Source organism: Pipistrellus hanaki, assembly GCF_964339955.1.
Source record: "Pipistrellus hanaki genome assembly, chromosome: 8".
NCBI classification, from domain to species: Eukaryota; Metazoa; Chordata; class Mammalia; order Chiroptera; family Vespertilionidae; genus Pipistrellus; species Pipistrellus hanaki.
This window is the reverse complement of record NC_140510.1, coordinates 47,344,010-47,363,249: the sequence shown is the minus strand read 5'-3', so window position 1 is coordinate 47,363,249 and position 19,240 is coordinate 47,344,010. Positions and strand designations below refer to the sequence as shown.

Genomic DNA, 19,240 nt, shown 5'->3' with positions numbered 1-19,240 from the left:
TACTTTTTTCTTAGCTATGTCTTAAATTAGGATAAATTATATTTTTCCTTAACTTCAGAGTTTGAGTTCTTGAAAGGTCTACCTAAAACAAGTGGTCATATCCAAATAAACTTTGTGAATTTTCTTTCTAATAGTATTCTTTTTCTCTCAATAATCATATATGAAAGAAGTATAATTTCCAGAAGAGATCAGATTCTGATTTAAATTATGTAAAAGAGAAAGGTATATGTCTATATAAAAAGTCATTACTAAATGTTAGCAGTGGAATTTTATGAGTGACTTTTTTCATCCCTTATTTTTCTTACCACCTAGAATATATATTATTTTACATTAAAGCTCATTTTTTAGCTGTTCTTCAAAATGTCAATGTACTTTAGTTGAAGTTAATTTTTTGATTAAGAACAAAAACAGTGGTTTTTTCACCTTTCCAACTTTTCCTTTTTCATCTTTCCAACTCTTTAAGCAATATAATTTTATGTTTCTACGTGTGTTTGTTTTCCTGATGAAACAATAAACATACCAGTTTGGAATGTTGAGATATCTTGAAACATTTTCCCCCCCCCCCCCCAGAATACTCTGACACTAAGAAAATGTATTGTACATTTTGCTCTAGCTGTTTTGGCTCAGTGGATAGAGTGTCAGCCTGCTGACTGAAGGGTCCCAGGTTCGATTCCGGTCAAGGGCACATGCTCGGGTTGTAGGCTCGATCCTCAGTAGGGGTCGTGCAGGAGGCAATTAATGATTCTCTCATCATTAGTGCTTCTTATCTGTTTCTACCTCCGCTTCCTCTCTGAAATCAATAGAAATATATTTTAAATAAAGTGCAAAACTGCCATTAAAAAAAAGAAGAAAATACATTTAGTAACTACTTGTTTATACTTTTATTTTTTAAATTAAAGTTTATGTTGTGCTTTGTTCATATATTATAATGTGAGGACCTGAATATTACAGAGCTAGTCATTCATTCATTTGTTCATCCACAGGGACCTGTTATGTACCAGTGGCTGTGCTGGCTGCTGGAATACACCTGTGAACAACATTCTTGTAGATTTTAATGCAAAATTAAAATTAAAATAATGACAAGGGCCATAAAAATAAGTAAAATAGTATTATAGAGGGATAGGAATGAGAAGGTGCTACTTGAGGTAAGGAGGTCAGTAAAGGCCTTTCTGATGACGTAGCTTCTGAACAGAGACTATAAAAAACTTAACAAAATGGACAATTGAAATCTACCATTAACTTTCAAATTTCTTATCATGTAGTTTTAACCTGCCCCACCCCCCAGATTATCTCATTACTGGCACCAAAAGGATTTTGGTGGACTATACTTTTCATCCTTCTCCTCCTTTGACCCTCCTCCATCTCTTTTACTAGAAACAGAGGTACACCTTAAAATTAAATTACCATGAATAAAGCAGGAGATTAATGAGAGAGGAAAAACTAGGCTCTTACATAACTGAGTTGTAAATAGTCAGAAACTAGATAGGTGTTTCTTTAAGGTTATTGAAATTTAAAATTAAGAATGAACCAAGCATTAAAATAAAGACTTTGGAAATAAAAGCAAGAAGTTTCTCTTCAGAGTTGCATTAATAATGTAAATTTGTCAAGGTATTTATGGTATAAGGGCCTGAGAAATGGCTGAGTACAATAGTGCTAAGTATTTAATAATATTGCTGTATCCTAATATAAACATAAACTGTAAGTATATAGTTTCATGTTCTCATAGATTAGTAAGCCCATAACTAAATAGAACTAACATTTATAACTTTATAGTTTATAGAGTTCTTTCTTATTTATCTCATTTGAGGTGGGGTAGATATCATTATCCTCATTTTTAAGTAAGGAGACAGGCTTACAGAGGTTTATTTGCCTTATCCCAGGACAGATAGCTTACAGATGCCTGAGACCCAAACCTAGGTTTTCTGGTTCTAACTCCTGGACATTCTCTATGCCACACAGTTGTATAACATGCCCATTTAATCTTCAGAAGACCCACGTAGCCCTTCAATACATTGCTTTCACAGAGAATCAACGATTTTATTATCGTTGCATTAATCTAAAAATATTTTACAAAATGATTAGTAGTGGAAAAGACCTATTAAATAAATCTGTTCATTTTCATATTGAGGCAGAACCTCCAACTAAAAACTGTAGTCTACCATATTCATCACTACTTCTCTTATGTCCCACATTAAATCAGTGAACTTGGTAATAATCATGTTCCCAGCAGTGTGAGAACTCAGTTTCCCCAATGATTATGGTTATGGATTTTGAGCTGTAGTACTTGTGTGGTTTTTTTTTTTTTTAATATTTTAAATCACAAATAATAAAAGAGCTTTTGTAACATTAGATGGTAAACAATACATTTCCAGAATTCAATAGTATAGACAGAAGTGCTTTTTCATATATCTGCAGATTGGAAGGTGTGCTGCAGAACTGCAGGGCCAGGCATCTGCTCCAATGAGGTGATTTACTGTTGCTTTCCATGCCCATCTGCCTTCTGGCCTCATTCATTGTGAACAGAAAAGATTGTGTCTCTAGAGACAAGACCTTTTCAGTTCGCTAGGGCCTCTCACAGGAATTTCCACTCTCTTGTTCACAGATAAACATCATAGCTTATAAGACATACTCTTTTTAAGACTGCATTTGTTTCATAATATCAATCCAGTTTTCTGGTGAAAAGGAGAAGGCAGATAATGAACAAAGGAAAAGGACAGTCATGTTTCCTTTTTCTCTATACCATGACAATTATAACGGTCTATGAAACTACATTAAAATGATTTATCTATACTCAAGTGACAGAAAACTACACACTAAAGCTGTCTGTTTCTTAAGAACAATGTTCCTCCCCGCCCCCCAAAACTGATTTTAGAGAGAGGGTAAACTGATTTTAGAGAGAGTGTAAGCGACAAACATGGATTAGCCTCCCACACAATTCCTGGGTTGCCCTGACCAGGAATTGGACCCATCACCTTTTGGTGTATGGGACAATGCTCCAACCAATCGAACCAGACTGGCCAGGGCTTAAAAACAGTTCTTCTCAAAGGTACTTAAAGAAATGTGAGTGTGAAAGGAAACCAAGGTGAAATGTTGATTTCAGCAAATCAAAATCGTTTCTTGCCTTGGACATTAAAAGATACTAAGAGGGCATAGTTAAATCCTATAATTTTTTCCTTAAACAAAGCTGATAGATAAGTATCCTTACTAATCATAATTATGCTCTAGTGTTTGAGCTGTAAACAAAAAGGAAATGAAGCATTTAACTATATGCCATTAAATAATAGAATGATCTTATCTGGGTCTTTGAGGTATTTGCTAGCTGCTGAAAATCTGCCAGAATTAAAATAGGAGCCACAGTGGGTGGCTAAATTTATCTCTTAGTTCTTCAAAGCTATAAAATAATTCCTCATATGGATTTCTCCCCACCTCCAAGAGCCTTATTTCTAATTAATAATTAGAGCTTAATAGTTGATATAATGATTATAAATCTAATTTGTTAGTATGGGTCGCTGCTTTTATATATTTTTTCCCAGATTTGAAAAATCATCTTCAGATTGGTAGCAAAAGAATAGTGCTAACTAATTTATAAAGACATAGGTTAAGTAATTATGCAAAGAATGGCAGACGTGGACGTAAATTTCCCATGTTTAACTATTATCTTTTAGTAATTTAACAAGTAATTTATTCCCAAAGTTTTTCTGTCCTGCTAGACTATACTTCTTTTGCCTTCAAATACCTGTCCAACTAACTGGAAATACCCCAATAGTGACCTGCTTTATAAAATATTCAGAATATGAAAAAGGAAGAAAATTTGGATATAAAAAGAAAACAGGTTAATGAACAACAATTAGATATAAATTATTGTGTGTTAAAAAATACATTTCTATTCTGAAACCTTTGACATTCATTGATGTGTTAATTCCACACAGCAAGTATTTCCAGGTTTATTCAGTACTGTACTGGGTCCTGGGGGCTATAAAATGATGCCTCCAAGGAACTTAGAATGAGTTGAGGTCACTAATAAGACACAAGTTACCAGAGTCACCCAGAGAAGAGGATATCCATGATGTAGATTGCAGACTTGGTGGAAGAAGCAGTACCTGAGACAGGCATGAAACAGTAGGCAAGAGTTAGATGAGAAATGGGAGATTTCAAGAAGTTGGGGGATTATGGTCAGCATGTAGAACTAGTCATAAACCTGGTATTTGTCTAGTGTAACTATGATATTAAAATGGCTGATGGAGGCTTTGCCCTAAGGAATAGCTACGTATTCCCAGAGAGATGAGCTGGTAAATAAGGGGCCAGTTGAGGAAACTGGACTGTGAATGTAAAATTAATTAATTAATTAATTAATTAATTAAAAGGTTTTATAGCTGTTTTTGTGTGCAGTGAGAGCTGTGGGAAAATCTTATTTTTTTGAAAATCAAGATTTAGATGATATTGTCAGCAGTGAATAAAATGGATGAAGGTGTGGCCACGAAAAAGTCCAAAGGATATTGGTTGGAAACACATTGAGTAATCCAGTTTTGAAATTTTTGACCAGTGGTTTCAAGAGGAGAAAAGACAAAATCTGAAAAAGGAGAAAGTACTTGGTGATTGGCCAGCCATAAATAATAGACGGTTGTTCAAATTTGTATTGCTCTTTAAAACAATTTAAAGTCTATTATATGATGGTGATTAAATGCTAGGGTGCCAAGAAAGTAAATTCTGGGGGGAAAGCATTAACTTAAGGAGCTTTGTGGCTGTAAGTTGTCAAAGTTTATGTCTTTTGGCCACTTGGGAAAATTCTTGTGCTCAGATTGAAAACACAAGGCTTTTCCAAAATACACTTTCTATTTTTAAAATTGAGTGGTGGGCAGGTTTGGATGCCTTTCTCTTAGAAGATCTAATTAGAAAAAGTTAGCTACCTAGAAATAGTTATTAAAAGTGTTGCTTTAAAAAAAAAAAAAATCCTCACCTGAGAATGGTTTTTTGTTATTTTTTTAAAATATATATCTTATTGATTTTTACAGAGAGGAAGGGAGAGGGATAGAGAGTTAAAAACATCGATGAGAGAGAAACATTGATCAGCTGCCTCCTGCACACTCCCTACTGGGGATGTGCCCGCAACCAAGGTACATGCCCTTAACTGGAATCGAACCTGGGACCCTTCAGTCCGCAGGCCGATGCTCTATCCACTGAGCCAAACTGGTTTCGGCCTGAGAATGGTGTTTTAAAAATTGATTTTAGAGGGAAGGGAGGGACAGGGATAGAGAGACAGCGATGAGAGAGAAACATCATCTGTTGGCTCCCATATGCACCCCAACCGGGGACTGTACACACAACCTAGATATGTGCCCTGACTGGGATTGAACCTGAAACCTTTTGGTATGACGCATAACACTCCAACCAACCGAGCCACCCTGCCGGGAGCAAGTGCTGCATTTCTTCCTTAAAAGATAAAACCTTATGAAACATGAAAGAAAACACTAAGAGTTGTAGAGCTAGTACATCTGGTTTGGAAATTGGAAAGAATTTGTGAAATTTTATGTAATCAAGTATGTTTTCTTTAACCACTGCTTCATTTCAGAGATATTGTAGACCTCTGTATGTGCTTAACTAAAAGGAAGGGAATTGAATCTTATAAAAAGTCGTCTTTAGCTAATGAGAACAAGGTGAACTTCTACAGGTTATATAATCTAGTTGCATAACTTTAACAGGACATGTGAATAACATTAACTGAACTTAAGTATCCTGAGTAAGTAAACTAATATATTTTCCTACCATTGTCACTTTATCTTAATGTAAATTGAGAAAGCTAATCTTTTACATTTTTTCACATGATTGCCTTTCTCCTGGTGAGTGATTGTGGCTGTTCTTTTATCTTTCTTAACCTCAAATCATTTATGCATCAGCCTTTATATAGTAGTTTGAATAATTTTAGAACTCATTGCCAAAAATCTGCCTAGAGACCAAGTTGCTTACTTCAAGGCTCTTAAGTTTCCCTGATCAACCCATGACCAGGTCACTAACGCCCACTTGTACCAAGAAACTGCAAAAAGTCTGATCCAACCCACGTACCACTTCTACTAAGGAGACTTAATTTATGCAGGGGTTAGGTTCATGTACAGTCAAACCCTTGAAAAATCCCTTAAATCACCTACAAAATATAGCACACATACTTTGTACATACTGTACCATTTCTCCTACGTCTAACACATCCTGATTTTTTTTTCTCTCTAGCACTGTTCTTCAGTGAATAGCAAGTGAAGTAATTCATTAGCAGAAAGAAAGAAAGAAAGAAAGAAAGAAAGAAAGAAAGAAAGAAAGAAAGAAAGAAAAGGTTTTGTCTTCCCAAGAAAGAAAGAAAGAAAGAAAGAAAGAAAGAAAGAAAGAAAGAAAGAAAGAAAGAAAGAAAGGTTTTGTCTTCCCTAGAGAGTGTAGCTGAATTTGTGTTAAATGTGCATTACGTGACTCCACTGTAATCCCCTCCCAAACATTTCTTATCTACCTTTCCATCACTAATTCTTCAGCATCTTCACTGGTCTTCCCGAAGGCCATGCATTCCCTTGCATTCCTCTCAAACGGAGGCTGCCCATTTTCTCTTCACCTGCATACTAACATGAGCAATGGGAGATAGGGCTGACGTCCTCATAGCCATCTCCTACCACTGCAAGGCCATTATTACTTCTCTTTTGTAAAAATTGCCTCTTTGAGGTTCACGCTCAGCCTCCTTGCTATCGTCTGCTGATCTCATTCTAGTCATTCCTTCTCATTCATTGAAGACTTGAATGCCTGGCTCACTGTTATCTTCTCTGCCCCCACGTTTTGCCATTCTCTTGTTTGACTTGCCATCCATGTAAACTACCCATTAATTTCTCTGTCCACTTAGGTGCTTGATCTCCTTCTATCCAGTGATGTTTTTCTCTACTCCATTTCAGCCACCAACTAACATGGCCATCCTAGGGTATCCTGGACCTACTCATCTGGGAAATATTAAACTCAATAGCTCCCTCTCTGACTTACTCTGAACTCCCAAATTTCCAACTGCATCTAATTCTTAGACTTTGTAGGGACTCCAGTCTGTTTTCTGTAAACCGTTTCCCATCTTCCCATCTTCTCCTGCATAGCTTACACTTAAAGCACTTCAGTGTCCATTTTTGAATTTGTTGTCTGCCTCTTGCTCCTCAATCCTCTGTACCCTGACTTCTGCCTCACCACTTTAGTAGAACTTCTCTCTCAAGGGAACCAACCAACAGTCAACTGCCTTATTGCTATTATTACTCAAATATCTTGTTATAACAATTTTACTTTGAATAGTTTCTTTTTAAAATTCTACAATTCTTCTATTTTATTGCGACTAGTCTAAATCTCTACTTAGTAGAATTTACTGGGTATTACTAAAAATAATTTGTAAAAGTTGATTATTAGTTTATAAGCGAAATGTTATTTAACAGTATGTTTTTCCTTTTTTTTCAACTTTCCTACTAAAATGTTCTTTTTACAAAACAAGGCTAATGCGGTCGTTCTGCATTATTTAGATTTTAATTTATAATATGCTATAATTAAAGATAATATTATATACATAACTTATTAATATGTTTCTGTGGCAATCATTTTAAAATCTATTTTAATTCTTGTTTTGCAGTTGAAGCTTTATATCAAACTACATACCCAGAATATCTCCAGTACATTTATTTGGTGGCACCAATATCTCTTATGATGCTAAACCCTATAGGGTTCATCTTCTGTGAAATCCAGAAGTGGAAAGACAGTCAAAATGCTTCTCAAAGCAAAGTAAAAATTGTGGGACTTGGACTTCTGCGAGTAATACAGAACCCAATAGTATTTATGGTCTTCATTGGCATTGCCTTTAATTTCATTCTTGATCAAAAGGTGCCTGAATATATGGAAAACTTTCTTGATGGACTTGCAAATTCTTTTTCTGGATCAGCTCTATTCTATCTTGGTCTTACAATGGTGGGAAAAATAAGGAAACTGAAGAAGTCAGCATTTGTTGTACTAACTCTTCTCATTACTGCTAAACTGTAAGTTGGGGATTATATTTTGTCAAAGTCTTATTTAGTCAGTTCATTGGGATGTGTCTGCAACTATCTTCTTCTTCAAATAGTTTGATAATAATAATCCTTCTTCATAAATAACTGTGATTTAAAGGACAGTGTGATGTTGGTATATTGTGCAAAGTCATTTCCTTATCCCATGTAGGTTATCCTTTCCATTTTACTGTTAGAGGATAAAGATTATTGGTTTTTCTTCGGCTTTTATATAATCTCATTTAATATTTCCTAATGTCCCACTTGGGTAATATTTTATAAGGAATTTTGCAGGATTTCTGAGTTTTCTAATTCTCTTAAAATTTTAGTTGTGATGAGAATAATAATTTTGAATATCAACTGTTTTATCAATTTGAGGAAAATATTCTGTAATTCTGAGGGTGGTTGAAATTTCTAAATATAAGTAAGTCAATATGTATGAATAGTATCAACCATCTGACTCTAGCCTATCAAATAAAAAGTTATCAAAACCTTAATTAATAGTTCTACAACTTACTTAGCTCCTTAGCCATGGAGTTATACTTCATGGTATAGATGACATCGATTTTACTGCAAGATTATCCCAAGGTGCTTGGGGCATTCTTAACTATTGAATTCAGCTCTTGTATTAACAGTTAAATTTATGAATATAAAATAGTTTCTATATTTTCAATATAATACAAATGAATGTAAATTCTAAGTATTGTTTATGGTGGTATTATGCTCCTCAAAAATGAAGTATTAGTATTAGTACAGTAATAAATATGGTTCTAACAGTAATAGTATTATCAACGTGTAAGTAGAATTTAAATATTCTCATTTTTAACATCTTTTTTCTGGGTTTTTGATCCCTATTTAATATTTTCATCCATTTTTTTTAATTGAAAAATTCACAAAAGAGTAGTTCTTTACTCCATTTTAGCGCATCTCTCTAAGTGCTGCTATGACAATATCATCAACCTTGTTCTTTTTAAGGGAAAGCTCTATTAGCTCAGCTACTATAGAAAATGCTTTCTTTATGGAATCTTGAAGGACCTTTTTAATAATTGACTCCACCGGGTCTGGATTTCACTAATTTTATGTTCTATTTCCACTTGTTTCAGTTCCTTTGCTACACGTTTTGTCTCTCCAAAGATGAAGAGCTCATTGTAAAATACTTATTTTTCTAGTGGTTTTGGGAACCTAATTGAGCAGCATTGTTATCATTATCTGAACCATTTAAAAGATGAAAGATTTATGTGATCTGAAGAGAAACCAGAGCATATTATCTGAACCATTTAAACCCCCAATCATAATAAAGATCAGCTTTATTGTTTTTCAAAAAGGTGTTTAGTAATTTTCTTTTTAAAAGTTTACTCAGATTATCAATATTTTAATATTTCATTGAACTAATAGAGGAAACAAGAAACAGCAGCTATTACAACTTTTACAAACTTTTTGCAAGAAAAGTACTGTGGAGCAAAAAAGTCTGATTTTCTTCCTCCCAATATTTCTAGAATATTGTTACACTTAAAATGGCTCTAAGTTGACTTCTTAATTCTTCCAACAAAACATCCACAAGTAGGCATGCAGAGAATATGTGCATGCAAGTATTCTGGGAAAGAGAAGAATAACCTAATGCCAACCTGACTGGAACAATTTACCACCTGGGGACCAGCATGCTTGGATATCAAGTTATGATACATTTCTTGTTTCTTCAGCCTGGTGCTGCCACTTCTGTGCAGAGAAATGGTGGAAGTCTTGGACAAGGGCAACAGTGTAGTAAACCATACAAGTTTATCGAATTATGCATTTTTGTATGGTGTCTTTCCTGTAGCACCAGGAGTGGCTATCTTTGCAACACAGTTCAACATGGAAGTAGAGATTGTATGTATACACTACTTTCTAAGTTTGTTTGTGTGGTTAGTAGAAAATGAATTTTCAAAACACAGAAGTCAGCATTTTTATGAGAATTTGATATCTATAAATTATTTCATGGTATGTAAGAGGGCATCATGTAACAGTAGTTATTTAATCAGCTAGGATGTTTTTCATTAGTCTTTTCTAGTTTCAAGTATCTAATTGCTTTACTTATACTTAAGCCTAAAGGTTATTTATGGAAGGATAACTTTTGAAATTTTGATGGGGAAAAAATCTATTTCGTTCATTGATAAATCAACAGATGCAAAACATCACATGATCAACTGCAAAATTACTAAAATAAATAGCTAAAATCAATTAACACCAAATTGTTAACAGTGTCTAAGCATATTGTAGATGTTATCTACAGCATTAGAGTAAATGTTTTTTTGTTTTTTTGGGTTTTTTTTAAATATATTTTTATTGATATTTTACAGAGAGGAAGGGAGAGAGATAGAGAGCTACTGTAGAAACGTCGATGAGAAACACCAACCAGCTGCCTCTTGCACACCCCCCACCGGGGATGTGCCCGCAACCAAGGTACATGCCCTTGACCGGAATCGAACCTGGGACCTTTCAATCCGCAGACCAACGCTCTACCACTAAGCCAAACTGGTTTCGGCTGTTTTTGTTTTTTATCCTCACTTGAGAATGTTTTTATTTTGATTTTAGAAAGAGAGGAAGGGGGTGTGGAGAGAAATATTGATGTAAGAGAGAAACATCAATTAGTTACTGCCCAACATGCCCCAACTAGGGACTGAACCTGCAAACTTTTGGTGTATAGGACAACACTCCAACCAACTGAGCTACCTGCTAGAGGTAGAGTAAATGTTTTTTAAATATAACATGAAGGTACTAAGTTGTTTAATAAAGATCAGTTTCATTTTAATCTGTAAAATGTTTGCAATTTTCTTTTTGAATTATTTTTATTGCATGTATTAGTATTTTATGAAACAGTATGTAAGGAAACTGGTCATAAGTTTAATTAGATCATTAATATGGTTTTGCTTCCTAGAACTAGAAGATAACCATCAGCTGTAGAATGTCTATTATTTGTTATGTGCAAATATAAGTTGAGCATAGATTGGAAAGGAGCTAAGGGAACTTATCTGTGTTTTCTTTTAAGAACTCTCAGAAAGGGGAGTATGGCATTAGATAACATGTTGAATTCTGTGAAGTCCTTTTACTGAGAACTAGAGGCCCAGTGCATGAAAATTCATGCACTGGAGGGGTGTCCCTCAGCCCAGCCTGCCCCCTCTCACATTCTGGGAGCCCTCAGGGGCAGGAGGCGACCTGGCAATCAGGGGAAGGCGATGGCCCATCACACTTCTGCTGCTACTACTGCCAGCAGTGCAAGCCTCGGCCAGTTCTGGTTACCTGAGCCTTGGCAGCCACCATTTGAGACTTGCCTGTGTCTCAGGCTGGCCCTGGGTGGCTGGAGGGCTAAGGGAACTGGGGGACTCCAGAGTCAGGCACAAAGGGGCCTTGCTGCATGCCTGCCATCCTGTGGGGCTGAGGGGACTGCGTGCCTCCATCTTATGGCTGTGGGCACCGCCATCTCTGAGGGTGGGGGCATTCAATTAACATATTCCCTCCTTATTGGATGTGGGTGCTGCCATCTTTTCAACAGTGTTAGGGTCAATTAGCATATTCCCTCTTTATTAGATAGGACGCCTTAGTGTGCTGTGGCTATTTAAAGTTTAAGGTAATTGTTTAAATGCAACTGTGACCCTTTCCTCAATTTGATTATATTTTTGCAGATAACCTCAGGGATGGTAATAAGCACATTTGTATCTGCGCCAATCATGTACATTTCTGCCTGGTTGTTGACCTTTCCCTCAATGGACCCTAAGCCATTGGCATATGCCATCCAGAATGTTAGTTTTGATATAAGTATTATCAGCCTGGTATCCTTGGTAAGTACGGTTCAATGAAAAATGAACCACAGAATGAGTTTGCAAATAGTTTGGTAAGAGAAAGTTAGGGATTTAAAAATCTGATTTCATGAGCGATAGAGAACTCTAAAGCCTACCCATAAGATATAATATCAGCCTTCTGAGATTTGTCTTTCTAACTGGAGTTAGAGTTGTATAGCAGACAAGGCCTGGATTTAACTCTGGCCTTATCACAAACTAGTTGGACATCTCTGTGGAGTTACCTTAACATCTCTAAGCTTCACTTTTCTCATCTAGAAAAATAGACATAATAATTTTACCTATTGCCTTGGGTTAAGGATCAAGAGAGACACTATATGTGAAAAGCATTCTGTACATAGTGAGTCACTATACATATACTTGCTGTTGTAGAATCATGGAGTTGAGGGATCCTCGGGATCACATCTAACCACCCATTTAATGTTCACGAAAATTTTTGGCTATATCTAGCTCAAGTTAAATACTTAAACTTTTGACAAATAGAGTATTTTCTGAATAAAGTTGCCTATTGAATTCAAGCAAATGTTGGTTTTTTAAAAAAGAACTTTTAGTGTTAAAAGAAAGGAGGTGGGGATGAATATGTATAATGGCAACAAAAAAGCATGATAAATGTAATTTTAGGAAATTTTACTTTTGTTACATATTCTTAAAATCATGCTTATTGGTAAGGGCAGTTTGGGGAGAAAGACAACGTAAGTTTTAATTGACAATGAGGGGTGCAAAAAGAAAAATCAACAAGCATATTTGGCTGGCCACTGTGTAGATAGAATAGAAATCCAATCCTTTTCAATATAAGGAATGCAAGACAATTAACCTTAAGGTAGGCAATGTGTATTGTTTGAAGTAAGATAGCCTGGAATTTAGATACTGCATGATTCAATATGATAGAATCTAAAAGGGAGAACTTAGTGCATTGTAACTGCATCTCCTTCTAAAGCTCTTTTCCTAAATAGTTGCCTATGAACCTGTGTCCCACCCCAGCCACCAAAGGTAGGGGGAGATAGAACACGGCCCTGGTCAAGGCATTAATTCCTAAAAACCCTGTTATTTTCTGTACAGTTAATTTAGCATAGTATCTTTCCAGGCTTTTTATTTTACTTTGGATATAGTAATTTATCTTAATACCTTTGGAGAACTAGGCAGATTAAAGTAAATAAGATATTGGAATTTCTTCCTGAATCAGGACAAAGTGGATTCTTTAAAGAGACTAATCATTGAATTCTATAATTATCAAGATTAAGAAACCTGAATAACTTTTGTACCTTTTGTCTTTAAGATCTGGTCTCTAGCTATTCTTCTTTTGAGTAAGAAATATAAACAGCTTCCTCATATGCTTACAACTAATTTACTCATCGCTCAGGTTAGTAAACCTATAGATATTTAGAACTATGGTTTTCTCATTGGAAATTACTTCTCTATGTTTTTTCACTTATACAGTAAAACAATGTTTTTTTACCAAGTGCAATCAATTATAATTTGATTACAATTAATTTATACGTCTGCCCCATCAACTTTCGATGGTAGTCGCCGTGCCTACCATGGTGACCACGGGTGCCGATCGCACGCCCCCCGTGGCGGCGACGACCCATTCGAACGTCTGCCCTTACAATTAATTTATACCTAATTTATTAAATATTGCAATAGGTCTTGAACTGTATAAAGTTAAGGTTAATGAGAGCATTTGATTATAATTTTGCATTTTTAATAGAAGCAATTGAATCATTAAAAATTGAACTCTCACGGTTTTATTTTTCTAGTTAAGTCTTTGCATGTCTCAAGTTATAATGGAAAGAATTTTAGCATTTTTATGTGAATGATTACTAAATATAATGTTAGTATTTAGAATGTTGTCATGTTTTAATTGAATATGTACATTGTTAAAGACTCTGTATAAGAAGGATTTTTTACCATAAAACTTGAAGTTTAGTATAACAGTATGCAATAGTTGATAATTATTCAGCAATAATTTAAACTGAATAATTATATTTGCTGTAACTCATGAATATGACCGACTGTTTCTTTACATATTTTGTTCTTCAGTCTATTGTCTGTGCTGGAATGATAATATGGAATTTTGTTAAAGAAAAAAATTATGTTGGACAAATTCTGGTGTTTGTTTTATTGTACAGCTCCCTCTATAGCACCTACCTATGGACAGGTAAGTTGGATCATGAATGGAAATTTAGGTCTGACCCCTTCTCCATCACTAAAAGCTCTCAACTATTTGAAGTCTCCTAGGAAAAGATTAAGGCATTCTCTCGAGCAGTTACACCTCCTGAGGGAGACAGTCTGAAGCTGAGTCCTGTTTCCCAATGTACTCAATTTCTGCCTGGGTTTGAGTAGTTTCCTCTCATGTAGTCCTTTCCCTCAGGGTCTTTGGCTCTAGGCCACAGTCAGCACAGCTCTCCTTTGGAGGCACTAAAAGGGCAGGCACTGGAGAAAGTAGGGCATGGGGCAGAGAGGTCTGAGGCATGAAAGGTGTGTCTCAGAGTTCACTATTAGAGTCCAGCTGAATTGATGAAAAATTCTGGCTCTGCCTGAAGCAAATGGCTTCACTTTTGCAGTCTCCCATTTCCTCATCTGTAAGACTGGGTCATCACACCTTATAGAGCTATTTTGAAAATTAAATAAAAATGGGTATTGATGCCTGGTACATGGTAGACACTCAACAAATAGAACTATTGTATATTATTAAACTAAAGATCCAGTGCTTGAAAAATCATGCACTGGAGGGGGGTCCCTCAACCCAGCCTGCCTCCTCTCACAGTCTGGGAGCCCTCAGGGGCAGGAGGCGACTCGGCAATCAGGGGAAGGTGACGCCCCCATCACACCTCTGCTGCTGCCACTGCTGGCAGTGCAAGCCTCGGCGGGCCCTGGTTACCTTAGCCTTCGTCAGTCCTGGGCGGCTGAGCAGCCGACATTCAAGGCTTGCCTGTGCCTCAGGCTGGCCCTGGGCAGCTGGGGGGCTGAGGGCCGGTCCAGCTGCACCATGCGTTTGTCACCCTACCCCCTTGGCAGGGCTGAGAGGACTGGGCGCCACAATCTTGTAGCTATGGGCACTGCCATCTTTGTGATGGTGTAATGGTCAATTTGCATATCCCTCTTTATTACATAGAATAGAGAGGAAACTAGTAATATGAGAACAAGAAAAGTAAGGAGTAAAAGAGTATGGAAATCAGAGTACCCAGTAAGAAAGACTATTTCTCATTTCAATGGGCTCCAAAAAGGATATTCAAAAGGTTTAACACATTGCTCTTTTGAAGTATAATATTTATTTGGATACATTCTGGTATGTTTGTGAAACATTATATCTGGCTGTTTTGTATTCATACCACAAACATGAACCTGTAAAATGGCACATAAAAGGAAATTGTAGAATGGTAGGGCTGGTGATAGCCATTGTTAGGAGGCAGGTGTCAGGAAGTGACTGTGAGAAACAGGCATTTGATTTCATGCTTTCAACATCAAAAGTGGGGCCTAATCTAAGTCAACAGCCTTTTTAAGTGAAGCAACGATGTAAAAATTCACTGCAAAGAGAAGATTCGAGCTTTTTTTTTTTTTTTTAAATATATTTTATTGATTTTTTACAGAGAGGAAGGGAGAAAGATAGAGAGCTAGAAACATCAACCAGCTGCCTCTTGCACACCCCCCACCGGGGATGTGCCCGCAACCAACGCACATGCCCTTGACTGGAATCGAACCTGGGACCTTTCAGTCCGCAGACCGCTCTACCGCTGAGCCAAACCGGTTTTGGCAAGGTTCGAGCTTTTTAAAAGCAAGTGCACCTTGTTTAGCATAAGAGACTTCGTGAGATGTCAAGTTAAAACAGCTTAAGGATTTTATTTCCAAATACAGATAAACCAACGTGACCTCTAATACTTGAGTTTATTGAGGCTAAGTTTATAATAACAATAGGAAAGCAGCAAATAGATCAATGTATCAAAAAGTCACAAGTCTCCCTGAAACCCTCTTCAAACATGCATTTCAAAATCTATCCCAATATGTTGTTCTGGATTCTGTGACCCTGATGAAAAGGCCCTGTAACCTTGAGAATATTTGACATAACAGATTTTAGACCTAACGTATCATTTTAAATCATCCCATTCAGCCATTTTTAATTTCTCTCATTTGTATACCTCCTCATGGTTTTTACCATATCTGCATACCACATGTACTTGTTTTTTCCTTAAAGTTGATTCACTTTTTTTACTTTAATAAATTGAGCGTTATATTAGTAAAATCTCAGGTTTCATGTGATAGCTAAAAATTTTTGAAGCACATGTTAAAATAAACACATAACTAGTCAAAAAAAATTTTTTTTACCCTGTGCCACCTCTTGAGTCTACACTTTTGGAAACAATGGTCTGCTTTGAATTTTTCATTTTGCAAATTGGGGAACTAAGGCCCAAAAAGTTTAGCTGATTCAGTTTTGTCAGTGATACAGTCAGGACTAGATTGCACCTGTTCCTATACCAGTCTTTTCACAAAGAAGAAATAATGAACATCAGAACTTTAATGAACATCAGTATTATAACACAGTTGGCACACTTTTGTGATTGGTTACTTGTATCCCTGCCTCTTTGAAAACCTGAAACTATAAGAGTTTACAAATGTATTTAGGGAAGAGCAGTGATATTGCAATATCTCTCAAACGTGGGTAATGTGTGGTCCCTTTTAAAGAAAAAACAATTCTCAAGGACCTTGGTGTTGATTTCCATTATTTCTAGCATAGGGTTACTTTTCTGTACAACTTTAAATCTAGGTATGAATTCCTTATATGCAGCTAATATACAACTTTAAAACCAAAGCAAATTCACAGATGAGATTAAAACAAAATTATAAACTCAGTCATTCTAATTAGCAACATTTATCAACATGACAAAGGGTCTTGTTTTCGTAATCTGAATCAGAGTTTGAAATGTGAAATGGAGGCTTGGGGGGGTGGGGAGGAAAGAAAAGAAAAGAAAAAGAAATGTAAAATGAAACTCGCTTTTCTGGTTAGGGTTTTTTTTTGTGTTGTTGTTTATTTTTTTAGTTTGGCCTGCCTTTACTTCCATGTGTGGGTTTATGATCTGGTTTTCTCATTGCTTTTCTTTCTTCAAACGGCCACAGAACCTTCGTTTGTACCCTGTGTTGTAATATCATTTAGCCTTCATTTGGCTCAGATGGAATATAAAACCAAAAGTAATCTCTGAAATCATAAGACTGAACTTTAATTATAAGATGGGCGTTTGGGTGGTTGTCATTTAAAAGATACCAAAAGGACTGAAAATTTCTCAGACATTTCTAAATCCTGGCAAATGTGTCTTAGGAACAACCATCAGGGCCCATTGATCTGAGATTTAGAAACACTGATAGAGTTGGACTTGCCTCCCATCAAGTGGCTGGATTTCCAGTCCTGCTCTGCCCTCTGCTGGCTGCATGGCTTGGGCAAAACCTTCTTTCTATATCTGTAAAATGAAGGTGTTAGTTTAAAACAGTGGTCCCAACCCATAGTTCTAAGATTCTATAGCATGTAGAATTTGTTTAAAAAGACATTATACGTTTAAATAATTGAGTATGTGGTATAAGGAGAGTTGAAGAACTTTAAAGCATTTGTTTTTGTATTAAGTTCATATTCTATTTGTTTTTAGGTCCACCATATAGACTTGGAGCATTAAAAAACAAAACAAAACTGTAAGAATTACTGGCTCTTTCTTTGCACCAAAGAATGGGGATGTTTTTATTATTAGAACTTTTCCATAGCCACTTAAAAAAAAACCCCTCCATTTTCTAAATATACTTAGAATCCAAACACATCAGTCAAAAGAATAAGATGATTTGGGACTTTAAAAAAAAAAAAATCCTCATGTATAAAACAAGAAAGTTTGAGTAAAAACATGATGTAGGAGGAAAACTCAAATGATTTTGAGTTTAAAAAAACCTGCTTCAAAATATTGGGGACAGCACTTATGTAGAAGTAAATTCTAGGGCAAAAACTACAGACTGCTCCTGAAATGAGCTTAGTTAAATAAAATTCTATGAAGTCTGAACAGCATCAAGAGTAGTTGTGTATCTTTCAACCTTTATTTCTTGTTCTTAGGCCTTCTAGCAATTTCTTTGTTTCTTTTGAAAAAGAAAGAGATGGTACCATTTCCTGTTGGAATCATTATCATATGTGGCTGGGGGTAAGTTGGTAGTTCTCTGTTTGTTTACGTGTTCCTATATATACAGTGTTAAACAATAAATTTGACTTCCAGGGCTGAAAGGAGGGTTTAGTAGGCCACTGCTAGCAAAAGAGAAGACCGGTTGGGGGCATGGATTCTAAACTAGCAGCTGCATTGGCTAGGTAGGAAAGACAATATGTCCATTGTCTGGCAGTTGGCAAGTGTTTTTATATATTAGGTAAGGGAAAGGGAGAAAAAGCTATAAGGTGCTGAAAGAATTTATGTTAGGTATAGGCAAAGGGGTGGGATAGATTAAGTGAGCCAGCTCTGGGATAGGCAGAGTCCACAAAAAGAAATGTCTGCTCCTGTGGATTGGCTGCGGACAGCAGTGCAGAAAGGCCATGTGTAAACAAAAAAGCAGACTCCTGGAGTTTGATGGTGCTTGGCTAAAAACTACTCTGTGGAAGCAGCCCCCCTAGGAATCAATCCGAAGTCCCAACAGATATACAGAATGTGCACAGTCTTTCGTTAGTTGGCCCCCAGCCATTCATTGACTAACAACAGTCCTGTCTCTCTGTCTGCTGCAGCTTAATTTAGAACATCTCAGAATTTTCTTCTTGTCAATAGTTACTGTTCGTTATCTTTTCTCTCTAACCCCTTGTTATTCCAGAATTCCTGCTATCATTGTTGGTGTTCTTTTGATCACTGGAAAACACAACGGAGACAGCATCGACTCAGCCTTCTTTTATGGAAAAGAACAGGTGAGAAGAATGTATTGAAAGTTCTGTTCTTGAGAACATCTCTCTTTAGCTTGTGAATGTGTTTCTATACTTACTAGTACATTAAAATTAATTCTGAAAATCTATTCCAACTTACCACATGTCATACTGGTGACCCTATGTCACTCTTTAAGGTCATGTCTCAAACTGTGGTAAAGGTTTTACGTGTCTGAGTTTGTTTTTAGCTGAGGATTTCAGATGTTTGAAACTTACTGAGTCTTCTTAAACACACTTATGAATTAAGTTTAATTATGTTTCCTCTATTGGAGGAAAGAGTGATTAATTTAAAGCCATTTAATGAGTTAACAATAATAATAAAAGCCAAATTCTTGATTTTCAATCCTGAATAAATTTAAATTTCAGAACAAAAACTATCTGAGAGAAAATGTGCTTAAAAAGCTAGAGAAGGAGATTTGTGGGACCTGCTGAATCAGAAATTCTCCAGGGGG

The 19,240-nt window shown here is 36.1% G+C and overlaps 1 protein-coding gene across 4 annotated transcripts in view; it reads left to right on the top strand.

Moving 5' to 3' along the window:
* The window catches only part of GPR155 (G protein-coupled receptor 155), a 44,043-nt gene that overhangs the window by 5,955 nt on the left and 18,848 nt on the right, over positions 1-19,240 (top strand). For all 4 annotated transcript variants that reach the window (XM_084892652.1, XM_084892653.1, XM_084892651.1 and 1 more), the window contains exons 4-10: positions 7,628-8,027; positions 9,734-9,899; positions 11,693-11,848; positions 13,143-13,226; positions 13,907-14,024; positions 17,949-18,033; positions 18,683-18,773. In XM_084892652.1, coding sequence (XP_084748778.1) covers positions 7,628-8,027; positions 9,734-9,899; positions 11,693-11,848; positions 13,143-13,226; positions 13,907-14,024; positions 17,949-18,033; positions 18,683-18,773 — 1,100 coding nt within the window. The remainder of the gene's footprint in view (positions 1-7,627; positions 8,028-9,733; positions 9,900-11,692; positions 11,849-13,142; positions 13,227-13,906; positions 14,025-17,948; positions 18,034-18,682; positions 18,774-19,240) is intronic.